The sequence below is a fragment of the Eubalaena glacialis genome, chromosome 17 (genome assembly GCF_028564815.1).
Source record: "Eubalaena glacialis isolate mEubGla1 chromosome 17, mEubGla1.1.hap2.+ XY, whole genome shotgun sequence".
NCBI classification, from domain to species: Eukaryota; Metazoa; Chordata; class Mammalia; order Artiodactyla; family Balaenidae; genus Eubalaena; species Eubalaena glacialis.
In genome coordinates, this window is record NC_083732.1 from 14,216,118 (window position 1) to 14,230,305 (window position 14,188).

At 38.3% G+C, this 14,188-nt stretch overlaps 1 protein-coding gene across 4 annotated transcripts in view; it reads left to right on the plus strand.

Annotated features, from left to right (window-relative positions):
- PREX2 (phosphatidylinositol-3,4,5-trisphosphate dependent Rac exchange factor 2) overlaps nucleotides 1-14,188 on the plus strand; it is a 397,196-nt gene that overhangs the window by 360,088 nt on the left and 22,920 nt on the right. For all 4 annotated transcript variants that reach the window (XM_061172148.1, XM_061172146.1, XM_061172145.1 and 1 more), the window contains exon 38: nucleotides 12,400-12,502. In XM_061172148.1, the coding sequence (XP_061028131.1) occupies nucleotides 12,400-12,502 (103 nt within the window). The remainder of the gene's footprint in view (nucleotides 1-12,399; nucleotides 12,503-14,188) is intronic.

Below are 14,188 nucleotides of genomic sequence, written 5' to 3' on the forward strand. Positions count from 1 at the left end.
AAGGAATAGTATGAAAATACAATATCGAGGTGTGAAATAGCATACGCCGGGGCTGGAGGTCACAATAAAGAGCTGGCTATTTCTGGGCGGTGAAATGAGAAGGAAGCAGTGTTGGGAGAAGAAAGGAGCAAGAAAGACAGGAATTGGAGCATGGACGGCCCTGCCTGCTGGGTTAAGGGTTTGGGACTCCCTCCTAGAGGCCCTAGGAAGCCAATGAAAGGTTTTCAGCAAAAGAATAACATGATTAGATGTTTTAAAAAATATTTAAAAAATAAAGATCAGTACCATGGTCTATGATGGGACAAGGATGGAGGCAGGGAGACAGCTAGGATTTTACAGGAGTACAGTGACATGATGAGATCCAAAACTAAGGTATTGGCACAGAGGTTAGAAGGGAAAAGACAGATGGGAAAGGTATGAAAAGGCAGTAAACAGAACTAGATGAGCTGGTGAGGAATAGAGAACAGGGGAGAGGGAGAGTTTCTGATGATTCCAGCTGGGAAAGATTGGGGGAGGGAGGATGCCCCGGGGGGAAATATGCATTTGTCTTTGAGGGGACTGGGGAGAGGGATGTTGAATTAATCTGTTACATGTTCAGTTTTAGGTGCTCACAGTGTACCTATATGGGGATGTACTTTGATGGATTCATAGTCAGCAAGGACTAGAAGTATATATGAGTACAAATGGGTATAATAACAATAAATAATAACATATATATGTAATCTCAAGGGGTAATGGAAAAACACTGCTAGGAATTTTCTGGGAACAAACCAGGTGTTAGGAGCAGGGAAGAGGTATTCCAGGAAAAGGCACAGAAGCGTAAGCAAAGAATAATTGGCTGCCAATTGTGGAAGGTGAGAAAAGATCACCAGGGAGTGTAGAGAGAGTATTGATATTCCCTGGTTCTCCACTGCCCTGTCCTCTGTGCACCCGTGGCACCTCAGAATAAAACACTGTAGGATCCACGAGAAAGGAATGAAAAATATTCAAACAAATCTATTTAGTATCTTGGATAAACAGGTCAAAGAGAAAACAATTACGGTACAATATCAAAGGATGGGGGAAACAGATGAAAATCGCATACTGGACACCCCTTAAGTATTGGTGTCATCAAAGAACCTACAAGGAGTAAGGACAAAAGTCAGACAGCCAAGAGAAAAGAGGAACTAGAGAGGGAGTGTTGAGGAACTTCTATAGGTACCCGACCTATTCAGTTAAATTCCAAAAACATGAAACAGAAATAAAATCAATTGGTGAAAGAGTCCAGGCTGAAGAATTTAAAATGCAGAGAAGCAGATTCAAACCTGGTGACAGTGGTAAAGTCCTACCTTACACACAGATGTTTCATATTCATACACATTTTCAGCCAAGCAAATACCTCCTCTAGCCCCTAAGTGCTCAATTACCCATCCCCAAAGGTCTGCAATTACCTCTGTGCTCACCTCAGCAATGAAACGTGTCAAAGAAAAACACACCCCAATGTGCCTGAAGAGAAGGGAATGAGGGATGTGGAATGTTTTTGAAGCCTAGGTTTAAAGCTAGACACTGAGAACTTTCCGAGAATGTGTTGAAAGTTGCAGTAGAAAGTCCTATTATCTTTAATGGGAATTTCATGGTTAATTCCCTGTGTAGTGCTGAAAATGTACCCCTTAGATGTGATTGATTTTTTGCCTTAAGATATATGGAGTGAACCGCATATTCAATTTGGCTCTGCTTCTGCTGCCAGGATCTCTCTCCAGCTGTTGCCCATCGCTTTTCCATTCTGTTCAGTTGCTTTCCATGGTGCCCGTCTCTGCTTGCCATCTCTTTGCTTTTTTTTTCAAATACTCATTAACCCCTTGTCTTTCAGCTCCAGACTATGAGACATAGGAGTTAATACAGTCATGGGAAGATTTCATCAGTACTGTCTCTTTGACAGGAGTCAAATAACAATGTTGAAATTATCAATAGACACCCAGAAGTTATGTCTATAAAATGTACTGGAAACTTGCCTGAATGATCACTGGCTTTTGAATTGCACCTATTGTTAGACAGCCATTCAAATTCTCCTAAAGGGAGAATGTAAATATTTAATATTTTATTATCCATGCATATGTGTCTATAAGTGAATTCTGTATTTTTGAAAACAAATAACTGTTGGCCCTTTTTTCACAAGAGTAAGAATATTTCCGTGTTTCATTGAGAAAAGTGCCTTCTCTGTTATAGGGGAACAAGGACAGAGGTATTGGGTTTTTGAAATCCCTGCTGAGTGGTGGCAATTTTCTCAAGCTTTTCATTTATCATAAACGCATTGCTCAGGGTGACCAAGTTGGGCAGGATCAATAGATCAGCAGAGGTCCTTTCCATATTAATTGTGCAGACACTCCGCCTGTGTTGAGCCATAGCAGCCACTTTGGCATTGATTCCTATTTAACGTACTGCCTTAGCCCTCAGATGTATAGTTCTTCCTCGGTGTGAGGTAATAAAAGGAAGCAGGGAAAATAAAACCCTGCAACAGTAAACAATTAGTTTCTTCAATCGGGTGCTTCCTTCTAGTTGTCAATATACTTTTCACAGTGGTGCCCCGTGCTCAGTAGTTAGAAGTAATTAGAAACCAGAATAAATGAGATCACTGCAAGAATGAACACGCCTTTCCCAGCACAGTGCATTTTATATAGAAAAATGCACATCTGTAGTAGAGAAGGAACGCAGTCTTCCTTCAGTTTATTTTTACTACGTGATTGCTTTACAATCGATATAATTGTTCAGCAGGTTTCAAATCTAGTTTCTTTTTAATCATGAACACATTTCAGTACGATGAGGTCTACATTCGTAGTGAAGTGGTTTGGTTTGGCTGCATTAGTCTCTACCAAAACAATGCATTTAGCATGCAGTGCTGAGACCAAGATTGGGACTGTTGAATTATGGATGTGGGGAGTTGGGATTCTCTAAAAGCAGTGATCTATGTGATGCGATTTTGGTATAATGGAAAGAGCCCTGGATTTTGAATTAGAAAACTGGTTTTGAATCCTGTTACTTAACTGTGTGACCGTGATTCCGTCATGGTCTCTCAGAGATTTATTGGTGGAATGGGAATAATAATTTCTTTTTGCAAAAGGTGGCATAGAGGATTAAGTGCGTAATATATGTGAAAACATCTACTGCAGGACCTGGCAATAGTGTACACTCGGTTGTTTCTATCTTCATCTGTGTTTCTGATGGTGAATTCATCTTCTCATTGCAGAGGTAGAAATATGAAATGCATCTGTTTAAAATGACTAGATCATACCTACTAAAATAGGGAAACCTTGTATGTAAAACAAAATCACAGTGGTTGCTAAGAGAGTAGATCTTAAATGTTCTCAACCACAAAAAAGAAGTGGTAATTATGTGATGGAGGTGTTAGCTAACTATAGTGATAATCGTCTTGCACCATGTAAGTGTATCAAGTCAACATACACAACTTTAACCAACACAATGTTATATGTCAATTATACCTCAGTAAAGCTGGAGAAATCACAGTGACGAGTCACAATAGGATGTAAGAAGAGTATGAAAAATATGAATTCACTCCTCTGACCTATAAGAAGTAGAATACACAAAGCACTGGACCCTGTTAGAGCTTATTTTTAGAATCCTCCATTGATAGCTTGTAGAAAGTTGTTCAAGAACAGCAGAACGGGATCCCCTTGAATTCAAGGATAGAAAGTCTTCTTCCCTCGTGTCAAAAACCAAGAGTATGTGTTAGAATAACAACAAATATTTAGGACTTGGAAAGAATCAGGTGCTGGCATTTGTTTGTGCATTCATTCATTGAAGGACAGAGGAGTTATTTATGGAGCACTGCTATGGGGCTGTGCTACCCCAAACTAGGGTAGTAAGAGGTCCTTGCTCTCCCAGCAATTCTGAGGTCTTGACAAGGGGACCACATTGGGAAGCCAGCCAGCCATACTGTGTGGCACCAGTTTTCTTTAATGTGGACAATAGGAGAAAGAGAGCCAAAGGATTGGGTTTTTTAATGAAGTGACTCAAAGAAATGAACACATGTTTTTGAAACTACAGGAGAGGGGAAGCATATATAACATGTCATTTTGACAGTGTTAAAGAACTGATTCTGCAAGGGTTCCAAATGTATTCTTCTGAACCTGGAAAATAGGTAAATGATACATAGGCCATTTTGATGAGCGAATAAGTGTTAATTAATAGAATTAATGTAAGAATAATGAATCAATATATTATAATACATAATTTCCAAGCATTAACAAAACTCATCCAGAGTTGTTCATCAGAAGCCATGGTACGAACAGTGATTAAATCCTGAGAAAGGGAAATGCAAGTCATTATTCATGAAAGAAAAGCTATATACCATTTAGAAGTTGTAGGGGAATCTGTGATTGTTTCTTTACTAAAATTTATTGTCTCTACAATTCATTTATTACTTTACCAAATTTATTTAATAAGTGAACACTTCTTGAACAAATAGATGGCAAATGTAGAGTATAAAGAAATGAATTTTATCTTTTAGGAGTTACGTATAATACTGTTGGCATGAATTAGGAATTCATGTCATTTCTTTTCGATAACTGTATATTGAATGCTTACTTAATCCTGGGAAGTATGCTAGGGTCTAGGAAGGTTACAATCAATACAGACACTAGTCTGGCCTGTTGGTGGTGGTATAGTAATGTTAATGAAAATTGCTAACATTTGTTGAGAATGTACTACATGCTATGTCCTGTGCTAAGTACTAGATATGAATTATTTCCTGTAATCCTGAAAACAACACTCTGAGGTGCGTACTATCATTAAACTCAATTTACAGATGAGGAAACAGAGTTTCAGTAGCTTAAGTTACTTGCCCAGAGTCACAGAGTTTATTAGCAAATTTAAGATCCAGCTTAGGAAGTTTGCCTCTAATGCCCGTATTCTTCATCCCTACACCTTTCAGACAAGTATAATATAGCATGACCAGAGGCATGATATGTGACCCAAACCAGGGCATCTGAGATCATATCAGGAAGAGAGCAGCATATGAGAACTGTGAGAGGAGGTGACTTCAGAGAACCGTGAACAGTATAGTTGAAGCATGGAGTAGAAGTAAGGAAGATCAGAGACCATATTGTGAAGACTTTGTATTTCAAGTTACGAAATGGAAAGCCATTGAAATGCTTGCATTTTCATCTGCATTTTTAAAAGATCGCCCTTGATGAATAGTGGGAAGAGGCAAGACAAGAAGAGTCTGAGCGAGGTTGCACCAATCTAGGCAAGAGATGATATTAGCAGTGCAGCCAGAGAGGAGAGGTTTGAAGGATAGTAAGAAATATGAAATTAATAAGTGTGAAAGGTACTAGAGTAGGTATATTAGCACGTGGACCTGCCGCACATACATTAGTCTCTTGTAATTGATGAGTTTGGTTTGAACGGCTTGGAAGCTTATATCTCAGTCTGGAGGTGAAACGGGGTCATCATAAAAGACTAGACAAAGATTTTAGGAAAGCAATAATTTTAATCTCGACCACATCTTCTTCCTTTGGGAAGGCTTTGCAAAAATGGGAAGGTTGAAGACACTAAAAATATCGCACAATACACCTTTAAGGAATTAGATAATTTCTGCATCTTATTTCTTCTAACAACTTTCTTATTTCTTTGAATGCTGGCACTTATATTTAAAAATCAGTAAATATGAGGATCTGGGATTGCATCATACTTACTATACCCATTACTACACAGTGTCTTTTAAACAATGTTTCTAAGAACTAACTCATCAGACACTTTAAATCATAGTAACTTGGTAGCACATTTCAAGAAGTTTAACATTTAGATTAAATTTTAAAAAATGTTAATGGAGAATCTCTAACTCAGATATTTCCTACAACTGCTTGTTTTTTGTTTTTACTGTCTGATTAAATGGGATTATGAGAAAAGCACAAGGAAGAAGTAAAAATATTTGGAAACTGAGCAGAATCATTTACATTTTTTCCAACGGGGAGAAAATGTGTCTTTAGTTCAAAGACTGTTGAAACTAGTTTGCCTTAGGCTCTGTAGGACAGAAGTTCAGATGATGCTGCAGAGTGCATAAGACCAGGTGATCACAGGATCTTCCATCTGTCATAAAAAGCTTCTGGGTATGAAAGAATTGTGGGCAAATAGCAGTAGTATCTGCTAATGTTCCAGCTTATTTCACCTACTTCGTTCTCTTGGGAATGAAATAGTCATTATTATCCTCTCCAAAATTTGAATGCTGCCCAGGTAACTTCAACTTAATAAAGTATCCTGGAGAACCATGGCTGATTAGATTCCTAATAACTTATTAGTGACAGTCACATGAACAAGGATAATGGACCTGGCTTTTAATTAAAGGAGCAAAGAAGACTTTCATAGAATACGGGAAAATGATTTTACGTTTTAAGATCTAAATCTGTAAGATTCTAAATATAAACAGCTGTAACTATATAAAGGCAAATAATTCATGGGAAGAATGTCATCAAAGCATAGGGTCTTCAGGCTGTCTTTATACATAGATTCTGAGCCATGCATTTTCCCTAAGGGAATTTTTTCCCTCTTATTTTTGTGACTGAAGGCAGTATCACAGTTAGAAAGGATGGTGAAAATGAAGCAATACACATGGAAATCCGGAGCTAAAAAACAAAATCAAGACCCTGATCATTGGGTGGAATTCTACATTGGGGCAAAACTCACTGATTTCAGGATGGTTAAATATTTATTTCACTTTACATTCATCTAGCACAAAATCAAATTAACCTTTATATGAATGCTAATAATGCCAAATGAAATATTGAAGTAAATATTGAAATATTTAGCCAGTTTATATAGATTGTTAGGGGACATGTCTAATGTTGCCTTTTCCAGAGCAGCTCAAAACCATTGTTTGGCATATGGTCCTTTAAACTCAGAAACTCCAACACATGCCTTTCAACTGTGGGTGTGTGTCTTCCATTTATCATATTTTTCTAACAGGAAGTTATCCTGCTAATTATACTGCACTAGCACACACACAAAAATGAACATAACTTATCCAAGTGCCTCAATTCTATTATTATGGCACAAAAGAGTTAAAAAATCACTGCTCAAGTAACTTTTTAAGTTGAAACATGTACCCCTAAATTCAGTGACTCCAGTGGGGTTTGTTTTGGGGCACAGTTTTTAGTCGTAATTGAGTATGTAACATTATTGAGGGATACGATAGAAATTTTCAAAGTAATGTTCAGTCTCATTCTCAATTTTTTAAATATGGAGAAATAAAAGCAAAGTATCCCTTGCGAAAGATTGCATTTTTCTCTCTTTAATTACCTTTTAAGATTTTTTGTTTTTCACTTCAACATCTACATAATGTGACTTTAAGGCAAATTATTGTGGCTACAAATTCAGAGATCGTCATTACACTAGTTTTTCATGTGTTTCATTCAAGGTGTCAGTTTATAATTAGAATCTGAATGCCCCTCCTCCACTAGTAATAACAGAGTTTGGGACCACCCAAGAGAGAACAATATGGTTAGCTGCCAGGCAAAACATCAGAGTTCCTGACAGTGAACTTGCTGAAAGTCAGCAAAGAAATCCACAGCTCAAAGCCATAAACATACCGTTGTTCTGGTTTGCCATGTCAGTTTCACTGTGAGTTACTGCATCACCCTGGTGGCCCAGAAGGGATGATGCATCTCCCCAAGTGTTCAATCTGATGCACTTCAACCCTTGGGAGATTGGCTTCCTTGTTCAGTACAGTTCGAATCAACATTAAATGAGGCTTTAGAGCTCTGGAGGTTTTAAATTGTAATTAAAGTAAAACTGGTGTTTTTGTCTGTGATCATGGTAAATGACCAAATATGTAGAAGGTCCTTGGGTTTGGAGAATCTTTTATCTAATTTATTATAGAAATGTGATGAGTCATCTCAAAGGAAAAGATTAACATGTTTTTATAAAAAGATTAACACATAACCTGCTTCAAATAAGAATTGAAGTCTTAAAAGTGAACTGAATGTAGTATAATAGATATGAGTTAATAAATGGTTGAAATACAATATGTTGCATTTAAGCCAATTTAGGAAAGCTAAGCTTTGTCTCTCCAGTGAGACTGAGTTGAGGGAGGGAGGGAGGGAGGGGGCGTTGCCTATTGCTCATTGCAGCCCCCTGGCATCCAGAAATAGGACTGGCAAACAGGAGACCATTTCACATGCTTTTCCTGACCCTAAACTCTACAGTTCGACACAAAATAAAGTTGATAACGGATGTTCTAGGATCCGTTGGGACAAACATATGAAATAAAAATCACAGAGAATCATATTAGCAAGTGCCAAATGATAGTCATGTGAACTCTATTTCAACCAAACCCCAATTTATAAAGGAGATGTTGGTGAAAGTTTGTCATGAACTTCATGTAATTATCATAATCTAATAACATCGTAATCTTATGGAAGAACTGACAACACATTTCAACATCAACATTATTCTAAATTTAAAAATTGTTGTCAAATATGAAAACCTCCATAAGGTTCTTTAGCATGAGAACCATAATGTATGGAAGAATATTCCACAGAGTAGCTTCTGGCTCTATACATTCCAACCTTGTTTCTCCTGCACCACACACAGTCCTGGGTGCACCAGGATATGAACACATTGCATTACAGCCTTGGGCCCTGCACATCCTTTTCAACCTTGGGTGAGTCTGTACAATGCGCAGTAGGAATACTCTGGAGTCCATTCCTACACTAGGATATTGTAATAACCTAACTATAAGTGACTGTGAATCATATCCGTAGGTCCCAGTAAACCTAGCCTAAATGCATCCCTAATTCTACTTCCTTTAGCTCAGTTCCAGAAAGAACTATGGCCATTTGAACATTGCAGAACATGACAGAGGAAAGTTGGGACATAAAAAGACAGCAGTCATAACCATTTGCTGTCAAAACATTTGGCTTTGGCATATTTGTAAAAGCATATGACTATGTGAACAGGTTGCTAGGGATCCTATGAAAAAGGGACTCTGAAACTCAACGATTTTAGCTTGAAAGTAAATCTACTTCTGCCAGCACTTAATGGTACTTGTAGTTACAAAGTAGACACTCAAAGATATTTGTTGAATGAGTGGATGAATAGAAAGTTACCTCTTTGTGACTCTTCCATAGCATTGCTAAATCAAAGTGCTTTTCAAATTAAATTGGACCCATTGGCCACAGGTTACATTTATCATATTAAAACTGTGCTAAATCCCTGAGTGATGTGGGATCTATTTTTAATATGAAATATGTCAAGAAGATTTATTCATTATAAGCACAGGTGTATTGACCCTTTCCTTTTTTCTTTCTATGAGGAAATGCACAATTTCTGCATAATTTTGCAGCCCTGTCAAGTACACGTTCTCAGGAGTATACCCTAAGCAGAGCTGTTACTTAGGGTGTCTTATTACTAAAATCATGGAACAACTTTCCTCAGTGTATATGTTATACTTGCCTTTTTATGAAGGACAAATTCTACACTGTGACCTTTTTTTTTTTTTTTAATTTTTGTGACTCTGAGAGAAAGAATTGTCTAAATTTTTAAAATAATATTGCAGCTAGAAGGAGCTGAACAATTGAGAGCCCATATTTTCCAGGAAGGAGTAAAAATGTAGATTTATTTAAATTTTAATTTAACTGCCTAATGTGAGAACAGAGATAGTTCTAGAAAGGAAATTCGCAGGTCAGATAGAAATCTCGTATGGAATGGGATTTGCTTAGGATCCTGGCCTTTGGTCTGTTTCCTTCATTCTCTTGCCCAGAATTAGCAGAACAGTCTCACTGGTAATCAGAGAAGTACCTATGAAATCAAATGATCTCTTGTAAAGCCTGACTCTGAGTGTATATTTATGCACCATCAAAAAACCAGGTGCCACTTTCTGGATCTGGAGTCTTTCAGAGAATGCCAGAATCAAAATGCTTCTTGCAAATGCTGAATTTTTCCATTTGACATTCAGATTGAGATAGTTGAGAGAAGATAAAAAGCTGTGAGGCGAATAATGGTATATTGGAAGCAGAGTTGTGGGCTTAGCGCTGGCACTCTTCCACATGCTTAATTTAGGAGAATGGAACTCTGTGATGCTGTGATGGAAAAGCTAGGCCTCCATTGGATAAATCAACTGTGAATCGAATAGGCAATATTTCCCTCATTGACCTGACTGTCTCTTTTAAATTTTTTCACTTTTTAAAAATTTCAAATTAATGGTGGGACCTAATTGGAATATACACAGTGGTTAGTACAAAAAGGCAAGTATAGACGAAGCCATCTTCTCTTGATATGCTGGTGAAATAAAACTTATGTATCCATTTTAAGCTAGATTTTTCTATTAGATGATGTACATGTGATTGGTTCTAAAGGTGTGACACTTTGAGGTACCCTGTCCGAGAGCATGTTACGGGCCACGTTGATTGATCAGGAGATTACAGTAAAATCTTTTAAAGTCTCTGGCAGATATTTGCTGCTGTACTGCTGTTTACTACAGCTTGAAGTAGAGAGAAATAAATCAGTTTAAAAAGGTTAAGAAAATGGATAAAAATTACAGGCTTCCTGTTAAAGGTCCTTCACAATGAGTAAGTGTTTGTTGTAAGTTGATGAGGGCAAGTCAGGCTTTATCAGGAAGCAGAGACATATTTCAGTATGATTAGAAAAAGATAAAGATTTTTTTCTTAGCTTCATTCAGCTGGTGTAATGAGCATTACTGATTAAAATGTTAGGATCAGTAAGGACTTGAAATTGGAGTAGAGGAGACCTTAAGGAGGAGAAAAAGGTTATGGTGTGTTGAGTTAGCTGATAATTAAATGCTTTGTAAAAATTTGATTTTTTTTGAACATGAACTGTCAATGATAGCTCTTGGCTTGCATTGGCATATGCATGCAGGTACATGTAATATACAATTTTATATTATTGTCAGACTCGTACATTAAATATTTATAAATATCGTATACTACTAGAAGTTAATTATAAAACTTTAGCCCATGTGAATATGTGTTCTTAATGCTTTCTAAAGAGTTCTCTGTTAATGTTAACGAGGAAGCTGCTTTTCACGTCATTTAACAGCCAATGGAACTGATCGTGTTTCTCTTTAGAATGCAATTATTGTAATAATAAAGTTGCATTTTGTCAGGTTCTTTCTAAAATTACAGCAGTAATCTTTTAAATCCGTTTCTCCTCTTTTTTGTAAGTCATCAGTATCTGAATCTACCAGGTGTACTGGGCTTCTGTGGTACAGCCTCACAACCAGGGATAAATGAGTTCGATACTCCTCATATATAATTGCACTGTAGAACTTGCATTTGTAGGGAAAAACTAAACAGATCTAGAAAAATACATTTGTAAAATACCAAACCACAGAGAGGTAATTGCAAAAATGGAGAAAAAACAATCAAAATACTAATAAATTGAAAAATGAAGTGAAACAAAATCCACTAATATAGATGTTAGGAAAAACATCTAAAAGAAACGAACATTTTTATGGAATGTATGCAGAAGGTACCCCTAAAAAAACAATTCAGCGACCAGCACCTGAAAATATTATCAAATGTAGAGGGTTCTTAGCTCCCTAGGAGTTGCTATAGAGAAAAATGTGGAAGAAAGTAAAAGAAATGCCCTAAAGGGAAGGAAGAGGACCAAGGCTCACCAATCACTGAATTTGGGTGCTGAATTCTGAATTTTCTTGGTGCTGCTCTGGACACCACATTGCTGAATAACTCATTAAAAGTTCCTTTTCAAAATGTTAGTCTTTTGGATTGGGTCCAAGAAAAACACACTTTTTAAAAAAAATTCTGACCTTAGTGAATATTAATTTCACTTTTTTCTAAGATATTGGGTATAAATCAGTATAATTCTATTAACTATGAATATGTAAACATGAATGAAAGATATTAGTAAGTCATTTCTTTTAAATTACATGAAATACCAGTAAAGATTCATATCTGATAATAAAATTTATTATAATTCTGCTTACTTAATTTTCTGTGTATAAACTCAACAGAGTTCATTATGGGTTTGTTTTCAATTGAAATACTTAATTGAGGACCCCAGCAGTGTACCTCTGTAATCTATTTTTAAACAGGTGTTCTGTGTAGAAAAATCAGTGGTCTATCGTCTAGTTGTTTTGAACTTGGCTGGTGCTATTTGATTTTGAAATTCATGTGGGAGAGGAAAAATAATTTTTCCTCTACTCTTCTGACTTCTTAGTTGAGACCCCTGTAACAAAAGACAGATTACCAAGAGAAAAACGACAGAAATTTATTAACATGGGTACCTCATGAGTACATGGGAGATACCCAGGGAAAAATGAGTACTTCTCCCAGGAGGCATATTGTTCCACCCTTCATTAGCAGCCCCAGCTGTCTCGAAGAGCTTAACGGGGACCGGTGGAGTCTGACTTGCCCTTGCCTTTGCCCACAGGTGCACCCTGAGCGTGACCCTGGAGCAGGCCATCATTCTGGCCAGAAGCCACGGACTGCCTCCTTGCTACATCATGCAGGCTACAGATGTGATGCGGAAGCAGGTGAGTCTCACAACACATTTTAGGAAGTTGTTTCTCACGCCCTGGATTTGAAGGTTCCTTGGTTCATTTATCAGGTGTCTGACAGGTACCTGGATGTGGCAGGCACTTTTCCAGGCTCAGAAAGTGAGTGGTGAACAAGAAACGCTGATTGCCGGGGAAGAAGACCACGCAGGCATCTCTCTGAGGGTTCTCCAAGAAGCTTAGACAACCTGAGAAAAGGGAAGTCTAAGAGGTAACCTGATGGAAGAAGGGGAGGTGGCCAGGCAAATGGACAGGAGTGGATTTGGGGCAGTGTAAACTACAAGATAGAAGGACATGTGGGCTTCCCTGGTGGCACAGTGGTTAAGAATCCGCCTGCCAATGCAGGGGAGACGGGTTCCAGCCCTGGTCGGGGAAGCTCCCACATGCCGCAGAGCAACTAAGCCCGTGTGCCACAACTACTGAGCCTGCGCTCTAGAGCCCGTGCGCCACAACTACTGAGGCTGCGCTCTAGAGCCCGTGCGCCACAACTACTGAGCCTGCGCTCTAGAGCCCGCAAGCCACAACTACTGAGCCTGCACTCTAGAGCCCGTGAGACACAACTACTGAGCCTGCGCTCTAGAGCTCGTGAGACACAACTACTGAGCCTCTGCTCTAGAGCCCGTGCTCTGCAACAAGAGAAGCCACCGCAATGAGAAACCCGCACACCGCAACGAAGAGTAGCCCCCGCTCGCCTCAACTAGAGAAAGCCCGCGCGCAGCAATGAAGACCCAACGCAGCCAAAAATAAATAAATAAATAAATTAATTAATTAAAAAAAGAAGGACATGTGACATTTTCTGGGAAAGGCAGGTGATTTAGGAAGGCTGGGGAATAGACTGGGGAAGGGGGAGGGGCAAGGAGGAAGAGGACAGAGTTGAGGGCCCTGCTTGCTTCTGGAGATCTCAAAGGGACTTCCGCACGGTGCTAAGAAGTTTGTGCCTTATTCTGAAGATAAAGCACGTACCTCAGATTTTCCTGCAGAAGATGAAGAGCTGCCTTTGGACTGTCTTTAGGTCACTGAAGTACTTATAGGTGAGAATACACTCTTACAAAGTGAATGAACTTTCTTTTTTTTGGCTGTGTCCCACGGCTTGCGGGATCTTAGTTCCCTGACTGGGGATTGAACCCGCGCCCTCAGCAGTGAAAGCTCGGAGTCCTGACCACTGGACCGCCAGGGAATTCCCTGAACTTTCTCTACAATAGCTCAGTAGTATTTTAAGTGTGGTAGTTTGGTTTTGAACCCTTAAGATTCTTTAAATAGCTAACAAAAATGCACTAACCTCCAATGTACCGATTATTAGGAAAATGTGCTTAATCTAGTAGAAAAACCACAAGTCAATAGAGAGACAAAAGAAGTTAAAAGACATCAATTTTATATTTTATTCTGCCACCTTTTATTAGGGCTACTTCAGAAAATTGATTTAACAAATCTCTTTACTTGCTGATTGGGTTTGAATTATCCAGTGATAGTGAGTGACTTAATTTTTAAGATACGCTTTTGTAATTATGTCTGCTTTATTTACTAAAGACTTAATGTATGACTCTCAGGCAAACATATAAATCCCTATGGATTTGCTCCCAAGATTACACTACAGAATGTCAACCAAATCAAAAGGAAAAATCCATGGAAACAGTCCTGAGTGAGGCCAGCGCCCAGCCTGGGGTC